The sequence below is a fragment of the Pipistrellus hanaki genome, assembly GCF_964339955.1.
Source record: "Pipistrellus hanaki genome assembly, chromosome: 11".
Taxonomy (NCBI): Eukaryota; Metazoa; Chordata; class Mammalia; order Chiroptera; family Vespertilionidae; genus Pipistrellus; species Pipistrellus hanaki.
The window spans coordinates 29,000,053-29,019,712 of NC_140513.1; the positions used below are offsets into that span (position 1 = coordinate 29,000,053).

At 34.3% G+C, this 19,660-nt stretch overlaps 1 protein-coding gene across 6 annotated transcripts in view; it reads left to right on the forward strand.

Moving 5' to 3' along the window:
* Positions 1-19,660, forward strand: part of AGTPBP1 (ATP/GTP binding carboxypeptidase 1) — a 93,069-nt gene that overhangs the window by 68,644 nt on the left and 4,765 nt on the right. For all 6 annotated transcript variants that reach the window (XM_084897952.1, XM_084897947.1, XM_084897949.1 and 3 more), the window contains 6 exons: positions 1,387-1,540; positions 2,549-2,729; positions 4,019-4,148; positions 5,774-5,905; positions 8,255-8,431; positions 10,992-11,152. In XM_084897952.1, coding sequence (XP_084754078.1) covers positions 1,387-1,540; positions 2,549-2,729; positions 4,019-4,148; positions 5,774-5,905; positions 8,255-8,431; positions 10,992-11,152 — 935 coding nt within the window. The remainder of the gene's footprint in view (positions 1-1,386; positions 1,541-2,548; positions 2,730-4,018; positions 4,149-5,773; positions 5,906-8,254; positions 8,432-10,991; positions 11,153-19,660) is intronic.

Genomic DNA, 19,660 nt, shown 5'->3' on the forward strand with positions numbered 1-19,660 from the left:
GGTATCTCTCTGAATAACATAGCATCAGAATATATACTGTTGTTATTTAGAGGGTTACATGTTAGTGTTCTTTACTGATGTTTTATAAAAGGTATATAAAAATACCTTTTTAATGTATGTTGAATTCCCCTACTTTCTTTTAATCCCATGACCTTTTTTCCCCAGGCATTTGCATGTTTTCTCACCTGGACTTGGTGTCCTAAAACTTACTTTTATCCCGTTTCCTCTTTGTCTGTCTTTTCCCCACACTATAACAAGAGAGTTCTTTGATGGCAAATCTAATCATATAACATCCCTGCCTGAGAGTCCTTCGTGATTTCTATAAACATTTGCACAAAGTCTAAAATTCTCGCCAAGTCATTTCTTTGCTGTCTTCTATAATTTTTGCCATCTCCACAAACTGTGTGAGCTATTATTTACTTTATGTTTATTATTAAATAGTTTTTAAAATAACTCACTCTTTAAATTTATCCACATCCTAAGTTAATATGCAGGGAATTGCAGGTTTAATGCATAGACGTTTTTTCCTAATTCACAATGAAATGCATACCTATTACATTTTTTAAAGGTAATCCATACAACCTTAGTTATCTCAGTTACCAGTAGTTCGTGTTCTTCATGCACACTTTTCCTCTGCCTGTACCTCTCTCCTCTGTCCTCTTCACTCATCCTTTAGTTCCCAGTTTAAATGTAATATTTTCTTAGGAGACCTTTCCTTATTGCGCAGACTCAGCTAGGCTCTTCTTACCGTAAGTCAGTGGTTCTCAACCTTTCTAATGCCGCGACCCTTTAATACAGTTCCTCATGTTGTGGTGACCCCCAAACATAAAATTATTTTCGTTGCTACTTCATAACTGTAATTTTGCTACTGCTATGAATCGTTGAGAACAACTGCTGTAGAGCCTAAGACCATCGGGAAACACAGATATTTACATTATGATTCATTAACAGTAGCAAAATTACAGTTATGAAGTAGCAACAAAAATAATTTTATTTTGTAGGTCTACAGTCATTTATCATTTCAAAATTCAAAGGGCTTTGAGAACCAAAAGCTTTTTCATAGCCCACTTGGGCAGCAAAGCCTGGCCTAAATTGATGTGAGCCTGTTTAAAATATTGACTCTACTTGGATTCTTCTTATGTTTTGTAGCAGATTTAATAACATGCTTATACAGGCTGCTTCTGACCCTGTTTATGGTATTGCACATTTAAGCCTCGAGTTCCCCAAATACTGATGTTTGAACGACATCTGGCCCCTGAGGGTTCTAGAGGAGGGATTAGGAATCTGATTGACATTTAGTTATGTGGAGATCTAGGTGCATTTATTTCTATTTTTCATAGGAGTTTTTAAAATAATTGTATATTTTATTTTTACATTTTTATCAAGATGCATCTTCAAAAATTGGAATCAGCGCATAACCCTCAGCAAATCTATTTTCGAAGAGATGTGTTATGTGAAACTCTGTCTGGAAACAGCTGTCCCCTGGTGACTATAACAGCAATGCCAGAGTCTAATTATTATGAACATATCTGTCAATTCAGTAAGTCTGTCTTCTTCACTCAAAATGCCGGTCGTCCTTACTTATTTTCCTTTGCTTTATGTATATCTGTGAGGGTAATAACACCAGGAATAGGCATCAGAGGTCCTGGTCCTGTTACTGCCTAGCCCTCGTCTACTTCTGGGCCTCAGTTTCCTCATCTCGAAAAAGAGAGAGCTCTGTGAGATGATCTCTACAGTCCCTTTGGAAACTGATGTTCTGTAGTTCTTATTCTTGTAAGTCATAACCATAATGTAACAAATCATTTCTAGAGTTTATGTAATAATGTCATCAATCAAATTTATAGCTAATTTTATTTATAAATAAAACCACCAGAAAATTATCAAGTGTTTTAATTCTAGCTACTTGTTTTTCTTGGCCATTTGTTTTTTTAAAGTTGCCTCAGATATATAGCTGGGGTAGAAAAAAATAAGAAAACTGTTCTAATTTTTATAAGAAAGTAAAATATTTTCAGGGAAGAGATCTTGCTTCGCATGAAAATATGATCAGGTGAACTGAGTGTTATTTTGTAGATGGGTATATCTAAACGCACAGTGAAAATATTTCTCTTTGTAAATTTCTGAGAAGATATGCCTTTTTTTCTGTACTTGTCATAGTGACTGTAAAACGGTTAAGATTATATTTTCCTTCTTTTCCCAATGACTTTATGAAAAATAAATTTATATTTAAAACTTCCCTAGCTACTTGTTCTTTATAAAACCAATATTAAAGAAATATTTTTATATTAGATTAATGATTGGTAAATAAGTGACTCATGTAGTATTTATTGCATTATGTTCATATTATGAACTCCTTTAGGATGTGGCTTGCATGGGTTTCTATCTGTTTTCCTCTCCAGGACCTAATACAGTGCTTGTTGCTAGTAGGTGCACGCTGAATTCTACTATGAATTCATGATTAAGTAGATATATTTCTATAGCTCCAAAGTCAAACATCATACAAACTTTTAGTCGTTGTTCATTTTAATTTGAGATTTTATGTGTACCTTAGGAAACCGCCCTTACGTTTTCTTATCTGCTCGGGTACATCCTGGAGAAACTAATGCAAGTTGGGTAATGAAAGGAACATTGGAATATCTCATGAGTAATAGCCCTACTGCTCAGAGCTTACGAGAATGCTATATTTTTAAAATTGTCCCTATGCTAAATCCAGATGGTGTCATCAATGGAAAGTAAGTTAAGCAATAGTTATAGAAATACTATAAATAATTGTGGTCAGCCTATTTAAGATTGTTGAAATAATATTATCCAGGGTGAATTTGGAGAGCAAATCTAGTGATTTTGCTAGAACAAATTTTTAGTGGGGAATTAATTTAAGATACATTTTTAAATGAAAATATATTTTGTATATTAGTAGTATGGCATTTTGACAAATTCTGTACTCATGACAGTATGATTTCATAAGATGTCTGTCTTGCTTGAAATATTTTAGAAAAATCATAGTGTTAGGATATGAGAAAGATTTTTTTTAACATGTCCTCTTATATTTCCTTTTTAATTTTGTTAATGGTGTGATCATAGTTATAAGATTTAAAATCTCCTGGGATCTCTTTCCACTTATATGGCATGTTGGGTCCATCTGCTAACTTCTTCCTGATATAAGGAAGTCCAATCTCTGACAGAAGGAATTCTTTAGACTGGAGATGCTAGGATACTTTTTTTTAAGTGAAGGTAGCTCATTGCTCATTGTTAGTATAATTCATTTATTGTGGCAATTAGACAAGGTCTCTTTAGTGCATTGGAAAGATGGAATTTGACATGAGCATCTCCAAAGTTGAGGGTACTGTGTTTTATTCAATAAGTATAGCATGAATCTTTCTCATATTTTAGGAAAATTTTAAAAAGAGGATAATTTATTTTTAGCTATGTTATGGTAATGGAACTAAAATGAAATTTTACATTTTATTTTAATCACTTAGAATCCTGTTTATATTTCTGTTATCACCTTCTGATTGTTTGCTTAAATTTGTGCTCAGTGGATGTAATACTTAATACCTATGATTAAATGAAAATGTATTTAAGTATATATGCTTTTCATAAACTAACCTTTCTTAGGAGGGCCCAGATAGCACTTTTAATAATAACTAATACAATCAAAATATAAAATGTTAGTATAAAATGATTATTATGTATCAGAATGGGAAATATGGCCATTAATTTTTATAGAGTATGGAATAAAATCCCAGAATTGAGAATTAGTATTTTTCTATAGCTTGAAAGTTTTGACCTATGAATCTGAAAGCTTATTACCACACTTAATTGCATGTAACACAGGATCTTGGACACAGCAAATGCTTAATTAATGATTATTTAATGACTAAAATATGCATTGTTGAGCCCACCATCTATACAAATTTGAAATTTTTAGTGAAATAGAATTTGATTCATCAAATCAAATCAAATATATATTAGAATTTATTGGTATCAGTGTTTGTCTATCATTGTGTTTTCTTTTGTGTAGTCACCGCTGTTCTTTAAGTGGAGAAGATTTGAATAGACAATGGCAGAGTCCAAATCCAGATTTGCATCCTACAATTTACCATGCAAAGGGGCTGCTACAGTACCTGGCTGCCGTGAAGCGCCTACCACTGGTAAGTACCAGGATTTGTTTGTGCTTTGTACAGAGACATAACTTTGTTGATTAATGACTTAGTGTTTTTATATTACTAGAGGTCCGGTGCATAAAACTGTGCACTCTGGGGTTAGGGGAATGTCCCTTAGCCCGGCCTGTGCCCTCTTGCAGTTTGGGACCTATAGGGGGATGATTGGGACCCCTTGCTCCTTATCGCCCACCTGCTTGCTGCTCCTTACCACTTGGCTCACTGCTCCTTAGCACTGCTGTGGAGGGAGGTGGGAGAGGCTCCTGCCACCGCCCATGTGCTCACCAGCCATGAGCCAGGCTTCTGGCTGAGCGACACTCTCCTGTGGAAGCGCACTGACCACCAGGGGGCAGCTCCTGCAATGAGTGTCTGCCCCCTGGTGGTCAGTACATTTCCTAGTGACTGGTGATTCTGCTGTTTGGTGGATTTGCATATTATGCTTTTATTATATAGGATTTTCTGGTTATAAAAGCTAAGTGTTAATTTTAGAAGCAATTCCTTCAAAATATCTTTTTCTGTTATTAGTCACTTGTGTACTAATTATGGTATCAATATAATGTATTTATATTTTTATTTCATCAGATTTAATTTTTATAATTCTCATGAGCCCTTTACTTTAATTTTTTAATATTGGCAACTTCTGGTTGTAATTTTAGGTATTTAACTTCACTGTTTGAACAATACTGAGGTAACAGTATTTTCAAAATTCTCATACTACTAGCTTATATCTGAGCTCTTTGGTCAACTCTGAAGCTGGTCAGTCTTGGCTACTCACGTGGGAAAGGTAGTATAGGTGGGGTGGGAGGCTCCAGGAGCTGTGTGAATGCACTTCTGCTTTCAGCAGCTTTTGTTTAGAATGTTTCTATTCTGTTAGTGTTTAAATGAGTTATAGGAAAGAAACATTTTGCAGAGGGGAAAAATTGGCATGTGAGCCTGTCCTTCATTTTAAAAATGATGTTCTCAAAAATTAAATTGAAACTATACCCTTTAAAAAAAACACTTTTTATTTTTTAAATTATTGATTCCAGAGAGGCAAGGGAGAGAGAGAGAGAGAGAGAGAGAGAGAGAGAGAGAGAGAGAGAGGATATGAACCTGTGACCTGGGTATGTGCCCTGTCCAGGAATCGAACCCACCACCCTTTGGTGTATGGGACTGTGCTCCAACCAACCGAGTCATACCAGCCAGGGCTCCCATGGGCCAGGGCTTAAACCACACTGTTTTTAATAGTGTTTTTCATGAGAACATTTTCATGTGTTTTTAAATTAGATAAATATTTTAACAGCCCTTGGGGCAGTGATGACAACAGATGTAGATTTAACCTATAATTGAATTTATTATTTTTTATAATGGTGCATAGGAAATATAAGAAAAGAGTGGAATTTGTGATTTGATGCAGGTCTTGCAAAGGACTTTCTATCCATTCTAGTAATCATAGGTTTTTTCCCCAAAACTAGATATTTCTACTTTTGTTGACTCTACGTGCTAAGTGGTGGCTCTACTATAGTAAAAGGATCAAGGAACACAGACCAGTTTATTGGCTTAATAGTAACTAGATTTACTTGACAAATATATGAATTTGAGGGTTTTTAATTCTTAAAACATATAATCTTTTCAAGGTTTATTGTGATTATCATGGCCACTCCCGAAAGAAGAATGTATTTATGTATGGCTGCAGCATCAAGGAGACAGTGTGGCATACCAATAATAATGCAAGTTCCTGTGATGTTGTGGAAGATGTTGGATACAGGGTAATTATGACAGATAAGTCAGGAGTTTTTGAGATACAACCATACATACAACTGCAGAAAATAATTTAACATAAACTACTCAGTTTCTGTTCATGTTGCCATTTTGCTATTATGCTTTCAAATTTTTCATTTTAAATGTTTCTTCCAAATGTTTTTGCTTTGCACATTTAGTTGTTTATCTTGAATTTATTTGATCTGCATTGTGGGGACCTATTTAGTTCTATGTATAAACATTGATTAAAGAGCACATCCTTTCTCGGCCGATTTTATAAAGCCGTCTGTGGCACACCACTTTCCACATGCTCGGGTGTGTTTTGAGGTATGCTGAGGATGGACACGAGATCTTAACTGCTTTAAGCCCAGTGTGCTTCCATTCTCCTCCTACATTTATGCCTAGACAAGCTCCCTAGGTTAATTTGCAAAGAGTTTCAGTAACTTACCACTGCCCTTAGCAGAAGGTCAAATTACATTTTTATTTTTGGTTCTCTCTTCCCCTTTTCTGAATAAATAAAATGTTAGAGTTATATAAAAAATGGAAACAACCAAGGAATTCAAAGTAGTCAGTGGAAGTCATCTCACAGTTACTGATTAAGCAGTTTTGCTATTCTGAACACATTAATTCATAGATTATACCTAGAGTATATGAAGTTTTTGTTTGTTTCCAGTGCTCCACAGCTCCTTGTTTTTTCACATGTTCGTTGGCCGTCTTTCCCGGCCCTCACATGGAGATCTGTGTCAGTCTTTATGACAATTCCACAAGATTTCCATCGTGTGATTTTGTTCTTGTTGTTCGGTTGTGCCAAAATTTACCCAGTTACCCTCTGGTGGTGGTCATTTAATTAGTATGCCAAATTGTTCTTCCTAAAGATTATACAAATTGATGTTCCCCAGTATAATGAATGATAGTGTTATTTCTCCACATCTTTATTACATAATGCTATTATTATTATTATTTTTCTAGGTTAAAAAAATACCTCATACTTTTAATTTGCGAATCTATAATTTTTAGGATGAGTATTTTCTCATATGTTTGACCAATTATGATCTCTCTCTTTTTCAAAATAGGCTTTTTGCATATTCAATGCTTACTTTTGTAGTGGTCACCTAGTTATTGTTTTTTAAACTATGTGTATTACAAGTGTAGCAAATGTTTTTGTGATGTATAGTAATTTAAAACTTTTATCGTATTTGTTGAATTCTTAAAAAACGGCTTCTGGGTTTTAAGGGTTAGAAAAACTTTTCTCATTCCAAGATATAAAAGTATGGTTCTATGTTTACTGTTTTTAGTTTCATTTTAAAATTTTACATTTAAAATTTCAATCTAATTTGAAGTTAATTTAATGAAGATGAGTGACTGGAGCTTGTTTGTCTTAGTGGCTATCCAGTGGTGTCAGCGTTAGTGAGGGAACAGTCTTTTCTCTAGTAACAGTAATAACTTTAACAGCTACCTTTGGTTCTAATTTTTAATCTTTTCTTTCTAGAGATTATATCTATTCGTGCACCAATACCACAATTTAACTTAACTTTAGGCATATAATTTAGGTTAATATCTGCTGGTTTATTTCTCCAGTCATTGCCTTTTCTTTCAGAATTCCTCAGGGGATATTCCCATATTTACATTTTCAGGTGAACTTCAGAATGATTTTAAGTTGCCATAAATGTTGTGGACATTTTGATTGTGATTGTCTTAGTTTTATTGATTAATTTGGAATGATTGACATTTACAGTGGCAAATCTTTTTGTTGTTGTTGTTAATCCTCACCAGAGGATATTTTTTCGCATTGATTTTTAGAGAGAGTGGAAGGGAGGAAGAGAGACAGAGAGAGAGAGAGAAAAGAACATCAGTGGGAGAAAGATACATCGATTGGTTGCCTCCTGCATACCCCTCAACCAAGATACATACCCTTGACTGGGAATTGAACCCAAGACCCTTCAGTCCGAAGGCTGATGCTTTAACGATCGAGAAAACCAGCTAGGGCTTCGTGGCAAATCTCTTAATTAGTCAAGCCATCTTTCATGACTGTAAAGTTTTTTCATTATTTAAAACATGTTTCCTTCATGGATTTTCTAACATAAGTTTTTATTCCACTTACTGGTTACTACTATACTAAGTAAAGGTGATACTTTCGTCCATTCTGTTTTCTGATTATTTTTCTAGGAAAGCAGAAATTGTAAATTAGAAAGAGAATTATCTTGATGTTTTGAATAGCAGGGGGTATAGCAAGAAGATCTGCATGACTCTGCTTTAATCACTGTGCTTTCATGAACATTTTTAAAGATTAAAAACTTAGAAAAATTTTGTTAGAAAATTTCTTGAAATATTCTATCTTATCATTCTTATCTTTGCAGACTTTGCCTAAGATACTGAGCCATATTGCCCCAGCGTTTTGCATGAGTAGCTGTAGCTTCGTAGTGGAAAAATCTAAAGAATCCACAGCACGTGTTGTAGTTTGGAGGGAGATAGGAGTACAAAGAAGCTATACCATGGAGAGTACTTTGTGTGGCTGTGATCAGGGAAAATATAAGGTAAAACATTTCAGGATTTCTAGCCTTAAAATAATATTTGAAGACTTTTTTTCATATGTATAATCCAAAGGTTTTCAAGTATATATTCCATGATACATTTGATATGCTGAGTTATATGTAATTTGCAATCATGAAATTGAATTGTATGCAGCCATAAACATTTAAAAAAATTCCTTTGAACCAAATAGCTTGCTTTGGATTCTCACAAAATCTTGAGTATATTTATATTCATACTTTTTAAGAAAACATATTGTTATAAATACTGATTAGTAATTTATAATGAGTTGTGCAAGTAATACATTATTAATAAAATGTTTATATCATTTTAATTTGGATGTAAATATGTTTTTATGCATTTAGAAATAAACACACCACACTTTTTAATAAAGTTTTTGAGATATATTTTTATTGTTGAAAGTATTTCAGATTTCCCTCTTTCCCCTCCACTGACCCCCCTCCTGTGTTTCATTTTTAAATGCATATCCCTTCACTAAATATTTTTCTTTACTAAGACTACTCTTCGGTAGTGCCATGCACTTTTATTGGAAACAACCTGAGTTTAAACTCTGCTTTTGAAATATAAGACTAATAAAATATTAGGTGACTTTGAATTTAAAATTTTTAAATATTGAGAAGTTAATGGACAATGAATTGGACTTTATATATGCAACAGCAAACCTGAACATCTTTCTTGCCTTGGCGCAGAAAGGTTTTTTAGGTGTCCTGTTTTGTTTTGTTTTGTTTTTGACGTAGGGCAAGAGGGAACTGAATCTAATAGAGATTTTCATTTACTTCACATAAAGATGGTTATTTATGTTTTGAAAGAGCTAAAAATCTTCCAGTTGTTTAGTATTAAAAATGTAAACATATTACAGTTGTCAGAATGTTTAAGTGGAGAGAGAGCCTAAGTAATGACTTTTAGTCTGAAACAAGCTGGAAGAAGATTTGGTAGATTTTTGCAACTGACATTCAAGCTTTTGGGGCGTGGTAGGATAGAACTTAATGACATTTCAGTACTTTCTGTTTTGGGTTGACCACCGTATACTCCTCTTCCAAAGTGTAATAATAACTTTTGAATTCTCTCCAAATATTGTAAAACGGTGACTTCTAGTTTGCTAAAAGCATGATGGTGATGAGAGAGAAAATGTAGCTTGAGCACCATTCTAGTCCCCCAAACTCTGTCCCCCAATCATTGCTTTAGTGGACAACTCTACCATGGACATTCAAACTCCATGAAGAGAAGTGTGTATTACTAAGCCAAGTTTTTTTTTTATGTCTAAAATTAAATTCTTTGATCATAAGATACACTTCCTTTTAGTTTTTTCCTTTTTTTGATTAATTAACTTTTATATTTTAGAATAGTTTCAGATTCACTGAAAAATTGAGTGAAAGTACAAAATTCCCACCTACCTCCATCCCACACATGCATATAATTATACTTTTCAAACTTATTAATATTAGCTAATAAGTTGTGTGAGTCTAATTATATTTTAAAAAAAAGATTTCTTCACCCTGAGAATGTTCTTTTATTACTGTATTTTAGGCTGTAAATGTTCTTTTCCTATGAAATAATTCAGAAATAGGCATAGCCTTTCTAAAGCTCTTAAATTAAGATGGCCAAACTCATTAAATAATCAGTTAATCAGTCATTATTATAAAGGCATGTAGGTTAATAAATAGTTTTTACAATTTATTTTTTTCATTTAGCCTGTGCTTTTAGACCTGTCATTGAGAAGTTGTTTCTGTACAGTACCTTGTCTCTAAATAATGTCAGCTCTCATCTATACATCCAACTTTTATTGGTGCAAGACTTTCACTTATTTTAGAGACTTATTTTTATCTGAAAATTACATGATAAGCAAAATCTTGATTTACACTCCATTTTTATCCTTTTACATTGTTACATTTAACTTCCAGAAAACCTTATATTGTTTATTGAAAACTCCTGTGTATAATGGGTATGGGGGTTGTGCTAAAATTTTCTCTTTGCCTTAGAAAACAAAATTTGAAATGGGCATTCTTAATTGACATGGAATATAGGAACTTATTTTACTAATACTCATTGGCTTAGATTTGTTTGTTTCTTTTTTGACATAGTTACCTTTCTTTTGTTTATCATACAATAAAAGTACCTATTATGTTCAAGTATACAAATTAGAGCCTTGATTTTAACTCTATATTTCAACATTGGCATCCAGAGTAGTGGATTACAAGAAATACTAGCGAGATCTTACAAAAATCTAATTTCCACACATGAATTCTAAGAGTAACATAAGCACAAAATGTTTATGTATTTTTTCTCCCCAGTGTATTGGTGAAAATAGTTTGCATTTGATGAATAAGAATAGACAGTTTAGAAATGATTTTTAAAGACAGTTTCCTTTATGACTTAGAATATCTGATATTGCTAAGACATTCTGTTGAGTCCTGGGTCCATAAAAAATATTAACCTTCTAATCTTATTTATATAATTATAAATTTTTTAAATGTAATTTTAATGTGATACATCCAGATGATAGCAGTCATCATAGCTACACATATAATATTGCTTTATACCCAGGGCTTACAGATTGGTACACGAGAATTGGAAGAGATGGGAGCAAAATTTTGTCTTGGTCTGTTGCGTTTGAAAAGACTGACATCCCCATTGGAATATAGTCTGCCTTCCAGCCTGCTTGACTTTGAAAATGACTTGATTGAATCAAGCTGCAAAGTAACTAGGTAAGGAACACTTGTTTATTCTGTTGTTACCTTGTAGTATTCTATTAGACTTCATTAAATCAGTTAAGCATAGAAAAGGCACAGAGAATTTTGACAGTTAAGAACATTTTTAAGATTACTATAATTAAGTTTACATATTTAATATTTGTTCCAACTTGTAATAATATTATTAATTCTTTAATATTGATTTTTTAGATGAAGTTTTAATGAAATATTCTTATATTATGGATGCTGTTTTTAGTGATTTTAATGGTTTACTTTAACCTTCCAAAAAAGCAATGTGAAAAACAATATGTATATCAGGTAATATCTAAATTAAGAGGGCTTTAGAATTAGGATTCATACTTTAAAAAGAAGTCTACTTTGTTGTTATCTACACCTATCATATATCTTTCCAATAAACTTCTGGTTACCTATACTAGAAACAGCTAATTTAGTACGCCTTTGAAATTTGAACTGTATCTGCCAAATATTCTTCTAAATAGGTAAATTTTGATCCTTAAAATTCAATGTATATAAAATTTGGTCAGCTATAGGATCAGAAACAATTCGGTATCATAGTTCTTTTTAAAAAAATATTAAAAATCTATGTTTTTATTAATTTTTTACAGAGAGGAAGGGAGAGAGATAGAGAGCTAGAAACATTGATGAGAAAGAAACATCGACCAGCTGCCTCCTGCACACCCCCCACCGGGGATGTGCCCGCAACCAACGTACATGCCCTTGACCAGAATCGAATCTGGGACCTTTCAGTCCACAGACCGACGCTCTACCACTGAGCCAAACCAGTTTCGGCAGTATCATAGTTCTTAATCATAATATTAGACTTTAGAATTTTATAGTTTGATATATGAGTAAGAATACTGTCATTATACAGAACCTTAATTTTTGTTGTTAGATATTGACTTGTTATCAGATTTAATTATTGCCATGCTCTATTATATATCAACTTGGCAGTTTTAAGTAGTATAGTAAAACATCAGTTAGAACTCTGTTCATCGTGATAGCTGACAGAGTGATCACCTGAATTTTCTACCCTTGAAAGTGTCTGCTAAACAGTAACGGAAGCTAATATAAAGTTTGTTAGTTATTCTCACTGATGTATAGAAGCCTCTTTTTAAGTTATTTCATGTATTCTCCACCCACCCCATCTTTTTGAGGTATAATTCACAGATAAAATTGTAAGATATTTGAAGTATGCAATGTGACGATTTGATATGTGTATACAATGTGAAAATATTTCCCATATTGAGTTATTAACATATCCATCCATTACTGTACACATTTGTGTGTGTGTGTGTGTGTGAATATTTGTTATACTCTCTTAGCAAATTTCAATTATCAATCTAGTGTTATCGACTATAATCACCATCACTTCCACAGACCTTATTCATCTTAGAGCTGAAAGTTTATATCCTTTCATCACCCTCTCCCTATTTCCTCACCCCAGTCCCTGGCAACCACTTTTCTCCTCTGTTTCTATGAGTTCCATTTTTTCCTTTCTTTTAGGTTTCACGTTGAAGTTACATCATGCATTATTATTATTTTTTGGCTTATTTCACTTAGCATAATGTTCTCTAGGTTCATCCATGTTGTAGCAAATTAAAATATTTTCTTTTTTAAAAAAAGAATGGCTTATTGATTTTTAGAGAACAAGGAAGGGAGAAGAGAGAAATATCAACGTGAGAGCATAATATCATTCAGCTGCCTCCTGCCTGCCCCCTACCAGAGATCAAGCCTGCATTCCTGCATTCCTGACAGAAAATTGAACCAACAACTTTTTCGTGCATGTGATGATGCCTAACCAACTGAGCCACACTGGCCAAGTTTCCTTCATTTTTTTAAAGCTAAGAAATACTTCACTTTAATCTATGATAATTATGAAAAACTAGAGGTCTAGTATATGAATTTGTGCATAGGTGGGGTCCAGCTGGCCTGCCCTGATTGGGGCTAATTGGGCTGGGCTGGCCGCCTCCCCCCCCATCCGGGTGGGGGGGCGTCGATTGGGGCCACAGTGTGCATCAAAGCAACAGGTTGTCCTAGCATTCCAGTCGCTTGACTTTTATATGTATAGATAAGTTTTCAGTTATTAAGTATATTTACCGTGCTTCATTCAATAAGTATAATTTAGTTTCATAAATAACAATGGAAATCTAAAAAATAATTACAAGTTTAACAAAGCTTAAAAACTGATCTGTTAAAGTATTTGACTTAGAAATCTTGAAACCTCTGAATGTAAGACTTTATATTAAAAAGCTCACAGATTCTTAAACCATGTTAGTATTACTATGTATATAAGCTATAACTAACTTTCTTTTTATTCAATGTTTGTTTTTAACTGTCTGTCTCTTTATATTTTAAAATGTCTCATAATTAGGACATAGTTTTTATAAATTTTAATCTGGCAGTTATATTTAATTGAAATATTTAGTTCATTTACATTTATTATAATTATTGACATATTTAGACAACTCTACCAGCTTATTACATGTTTGCTGTTTGTTTCACTTGCCCTGTGGTTTTTGTTTGTTTTTCCTTTTTTTAGATTGATAGATTTTAGATTGATTTCAGGTTTATATTGATTTTGTCCTCTTAATTTCTTTTAATGGATACTTGGTATACTTCACACTTTCTCAGTTTATCAAAGTCAATACAAATTTGTACTTTTATCTTTTCTTGGACAACATAGGATCCTTAGAACATGTTAACTCCATTTAACTCCCTCTCTCAATATATGTGCTGCTGTTGTCAGATATTTTATGAGTATACTATTGATATTTTAAACTTTACAGACATTATTACTGTTTTATGCAGTCTTTGGGTTTCCTCATACATTTACTGCCCTCTTTCCCCCCTTTCCTCTTCATTCCTCCCTACGTTTCATTTTTTATCTTAAGTAGTTTTTCTTTTGTTCAAAGAATACTATTAAGTCTTTATCTTTAGTTTTGAGGGATATTTTTAGTGGATAGGTAACACTGTCCTTCATTGAAGAGGCCATTCTATTGTTTTTGGTCTTCTATTGAGTTGTTAAATTAGGTGTCAGTCTGATTGTTGCCCTTTGAATGTAATCTATCTTTATAAGCTAAGTTGCTTTAATGAATTTCTCTTAGTCTTTGGTATGTAGGGATTTTTCTTAGGATTTTGTTTATTTTGCCTGGGTTCACAAGGTTTCTTAAATCGGTGGCTGAATATCTTCTGTCAATTTAGGGAAATTCTTAGCCAATTTCTCTTCAAACATGGATTCTGCCCCATTATGTCCTTTCTGAGACTCCATTTACCTTTAAGTTTGACCTTTTCATAGATCTTACTCTCATGAATAAGTTTCTGCTCTTTGTCTTTCTGTGCTGTGTTTGGGCTGTTTAAAAAAATATTTAATTCGCTGAAACCGGTTTGGCTCAGTGGATAGAGTGTCGGCCTGCGGACTGAAAGGTCCCGGGTTCGATTCCTGTCAAGGGCATGTACATCGGTTGCGGGCCCATTCCCAGTAGGGGGTGTGCAGGAGGCAGCTGGTTGATGTCTCTCTCTCATCAATGTTTCTAGCTCTCTATCCCTCTTCCTTCCTCTCTGTGAAAAATCAATAAAATATATATTAAAAAAAAATCTTTAATTCACCCATGCTCTCTTAGGCTGGGTTTTTTCTGATGTGAAATTTATCTTTTCAGTTATTAATTGTAGCTAATTAGGAAAGATTTAGACCAGTGTTTTTCAACCTTTTTTGGGCAAAGGCACACTTGTTTCATGAAAAAAATCACGAGGCACACCACCATTAGAAAATGTTAAAAAATTTAACTCTGTGCCTGTATTGACTATATATAAAGTAATTCTCTTGAATAGGAATCAAATAAACACAAAGAAAGTATTTTATAATTACTTTATTATGAAATATTAAGTAAACAAAATAGTGAAAAATTATAAAATTCTTGTCTTGTCTGCACCTACGGCACACCAGGCAACATCTCGCGGCACACTAGTGTGCCGCGGAACAGCGGTTGAAAAACGCTGATTTAGACATTTCCCCTCCTAATCCTTTGTATTTAGCAAAAGTGTTATTTTACATGTCACCTGAACTATTAAATAGTTTTCTCAGTACCCCTCATTTAAAAGATTTGAGAACTGATAAACCATTTAAAAATATTTCTCATTAGGATTTTGCAGTGATGACTAAATTTTAGTATATTGAGCATATGGAAGAAGTATCTGAAATTTGAGTATGTTTAAAACATTATAGAAAACTGAAGTTGAAAAATACCAAATTCTGTATAGTGTTTCATCGTAATACAAAATGTGCCCATATTGAAATGAAGCCTAATTACTGCCTTACAATCAAACAGTATTTGGACTTCTTTTTAAAATATCAAGATAAAATTTTCACATAGCATAAAATTAAGTATTTTAAAGTGAACAATGGAATGGGGTTTTAGTATGTTCACAATTTTGTGCAATCACCTGTCACCTCTATAATATATAGTTCCAAATTTTATCCAACCCCCCACAAAGGAGACCCTCATACCCATTAAACAGTCATATCCAGCCCCTGGCAACCATAGCCTTCTTTATGTCTCTGTGGATTTACCTATTCTGGATATTTCAAATAAGTGGAATAATAAATAAGTGACCTATTGTGTTTGGCTTCTTTCACCCTGCTTGTTTTGAGGTTCATCCTTGTTGAAGCATGTATTAGTACTTAATTCCTTTTTATGAGTACAGCATGAACATTAGAAAATTTGATGAGAAATTGTTCCTAATACAACTAGTAAAATAAACAGAACTTAAGCTAGGGAAAGCCTTTAAAATATGCTTAGTTTTACTTCTATTTTGTATTAAAATTTTTTAAAATCTAATTGATGAGTTTTGATAAAGGTAAAGTATCTTTTTTAATAAGGTATAGGGAGTAAGTACAGATCTGTGGACCAGTTAACATCTTTATGCCCCTTGTTTAAAGGCTGTACTGACCCTGTCATTATAAGAGACTGCCTTGAAGTTATTATAAAGTAGTAATAAAGATATTGATTGCTATAGACTATTAACACTAAAATGAAATATTAAACTCTATATTATCCACACTTTCTTTATGTGAATCTAGTGTTTATTCATACATAGGAACTTTTTTCCTGAGAAAATTAAATTAATATTATTGTTAAAGAAAAAAATTATTCGTGGCACTTTTTGAAGAATGGGAAACAGGCTTTGTTCAGGAGGACTGCTGCATGAGGCTTTCCAGTAGTGGAGAGAGATTGGGCTCAACTCTGGAAACAGTAAGGAAAAGTAGAGTTTATAGCCAAGGAGTAGAGTGGGGGTTGGTGGGTTGAAACATCGGGGATGTGGGAGATGTTGGCTCACCAGACTTGACAGAATTTTTGCCAGGGTGATTAGGTGTTGAGAGTGGGGGATTTTCGATAAACTGATTCAGCAGGATTCTTGCTGAAACTGGACTAAGAAGGCAGAGCCACTGGAGTAAGGACACAGCCCACAGTCAGGGCCTACTCCTCAACAGAACTCAGAGGAGCCTGACTTAAGTTTGATCAAGGAGAGGACTTCTGTCAGTATTAAGGACTTGGGCCACATGTTAACAGTAATATTGAATACATAGCTCTGTAGTAAAGCTTACTGGTATTAATGTGCTTTTTTTTTTTTTATTGTGAAGTTTTCCATTTAATCAAGCCAATCTTAAGATCTTTCTAGTTAATGGCTGTGACGCACATACTTGAGCCTGGTTTGCATTTCTTAGTCACTTACTGCTGCCTAAGTGACTTCTTACAGTAGGGAATTCTTACAGCTATACTTGCTATTGGGGTATCTTCCAGGCAGATAAATCCTGCCATATAATTGAAGATCATATCACAACTTCCAGTCCACTTGAAATCATAGTGGCTTATAAGTACAAGTGAACCGATTGTGTTTTTGTGCTGAGTCAATGAAATGCTGTTGTATTCACAGAATCAGAGGAGATCAAAGTCATCTAGAAAAATAAGTTTGGGATTTATAAGAGCACCTCAGGACCCCAGGCCAGATTAGATTAAAAAAATATATTTTATTGATATTTTACAGAGAGGAGGAAGGGAGAGAGATAGAGAGCTAGAAACATCGATGAGAGAGAAACATCGACCAGCTGCCTCTTGCACACCCCATACTGGGGATGTGCCCGCAACCAACGCACATGCCCCTGACCGGAATCGAACCTGGGACCCTTCAGTCCGCAGACCGACGCTCTACCACTGAGCCAAACCGGTTTCGGCAGGCCAGATTAGATTATAATGAAAGCTTTGAGGTTTATAATACTATTATAGTAAGAGAAGGAAATGCTCCTTATCATGAGAGCCAGATAGGCATCAGACTAGTAGTAATTTCTAATCTCTAAGATTTAGCTATACAAGGAATTTGCTGACTGTATATTTTATAAATATTTGTGTGTTTTACTTTTGGTAGCTCTTGGAAGAATGAAGTTATTCCTCTCACATAGGTGTCTTCTTGAGCCTTTAATATAAAAAGATAGTATATCAGAATAAGGAAGAATACATATCCCTTCAAAGAGGATTCATTGGATCCTTTGGTAGGCTGTAGAGTAGGGCAGATGGCTTCACTCCAGTGTGGGACCTAGCTGACTTGAGGTGGGTTTGCAAAACCTGTGAAACTTGTTTGATCCTTGATTCACCCCTCCCACTTTCTAGGGCATAGCCCTCCAGAGGTCACAATTGAAGGCCTAAGATTTCTTTCCTCACTATCACAGTGCTGCCAAAATTTTTTGTTTCATTTGTTTTGCTGCTTTCTACTCTGCTTCTCAGTTTTGTGTATTATGTATTTTAAAAAAATTGTCAAATGCCGTTAGGGGAAAACTGTTGGGGTCACATCTGTGCAACTCCCTTCTTTCAGGAAGTTTGGCAGCTCTGAACTCCTGTTTTTGCCTGCAAACCTTTGAAATTGCTGAAAGCTCTGATGACTTTCCTGCCTCTTGGCAGCTGTCCTTGCCTGACCTTGGTTGCCTATGGACTTTACCCCAAGCACCCTTTCCCTTGATTGATTTTGCTTTGTATCCTTTCAACTGTATACCAGGTGTACTGGTTAATAATGCGTTTTTTTTTCAATAGATGAAGTTACACATATGTTGATATATATGCGATATGATATGTATGCTGTGTTGTTGTACTGACAGCAAGCTTCAAAGCTGCATATGTCAAATTTTCTGTAGGCGTTAACATCATATATATTTTTATGCTTAAAAATGTCGATGCCCCAACTGGTTTGGCTCAGTGGATAGAGCAACAGCCTGTGGACTCAAGGTTCGATTCTGGTCAGGGGCATGTATCTTGGTTGCGGGCACATCCCTAGTAGAGGTGTGCAAGAGGCAGCTAATTGATGGTTCTCTCCCATTGATGTTTCTCTTGAAATTATCATGTTTTCTTTGATTACAAAATTCGAATTATTAACTGGTACACCTCGTAAATCTTAGGTGTGTGCTGAATCCTGGAAGTCTTAGTAGCGAATCACTCAGCCCAGAGTGGGACCCCCAACCCATGCCTGCCATTCTGAATTTCTATTAAGTTTGATTATTATCTCAGAAATGTTAGTGTTTTGTTGAGAATTATCAGAGACAACTGGTATTGTAATCCTTTTATATGTGTGGGAAACTGAGGCTCAGAGATGCATTTACCCAAGGTCATCCATCTAGTAATTTCCAACAGAACCAGGAATGCATCCAGGTCTAACTCCAGAATTCCCCTGTACTTCCATTATATCTTGAGTCTTCCAAGTAACCGAAAAGGAGTGGCTTCAGTTTTTGAAGGTCTCCTGTGTCATGTGAGAATTTACTCATTTAATCCTCCATGTATCTAAGGAATGTTGTCAGAATAATAAAGTAAGTTGGGAGTTAATCACCGTTTCCCAAGGACAGTTTAGTTATACTTTCCAACAAAGTACATGTAAATTAGCTTTCCCCCCACCCCAAATAAGTAACATTCTCTTGTTAGATATTTTATACATTAAGTCTGAGTGTTTATATGTGCCATGTGTAAGTGTGTACAAGTACTTACATGTATCCTTATACGTCCATCACTTAAGATGGACAAAATTGTTACTTGTATTTTCTGTGGATAATTTTATTCACTTTGTGATATTTAGGAGATGCTATATCTCTTATAAGAAAGGAATCAAATTATATAAATAAAATATTCTCCAATATTTATGCATATAGATATTTTCCGCCACATCAGACCTGACATTTTAACCCAAAGATACAATCAGCAAGTCACAAATTGCTGAGACTTTGGGCCATGGAATTGTTCGTGCATCAGTTTCAGAAATTCTACTCCAGATTATATTTATTGTACTGTCTTAAAATAGATAGGTTAGTTTTGAAATTGTAGCCTAGCATGAGATTAAGGAGGGACTCAGAGTTACAAAGGTAAGGCAGTATTTTTAGTCCTATTGGCCTGGGGCAGCTCTTTGTGTGGGCTCTTTAGGAATTGAGAAAGATTTGATTTACACTTTTCTTTAATAAGGTAGGCTTTATTA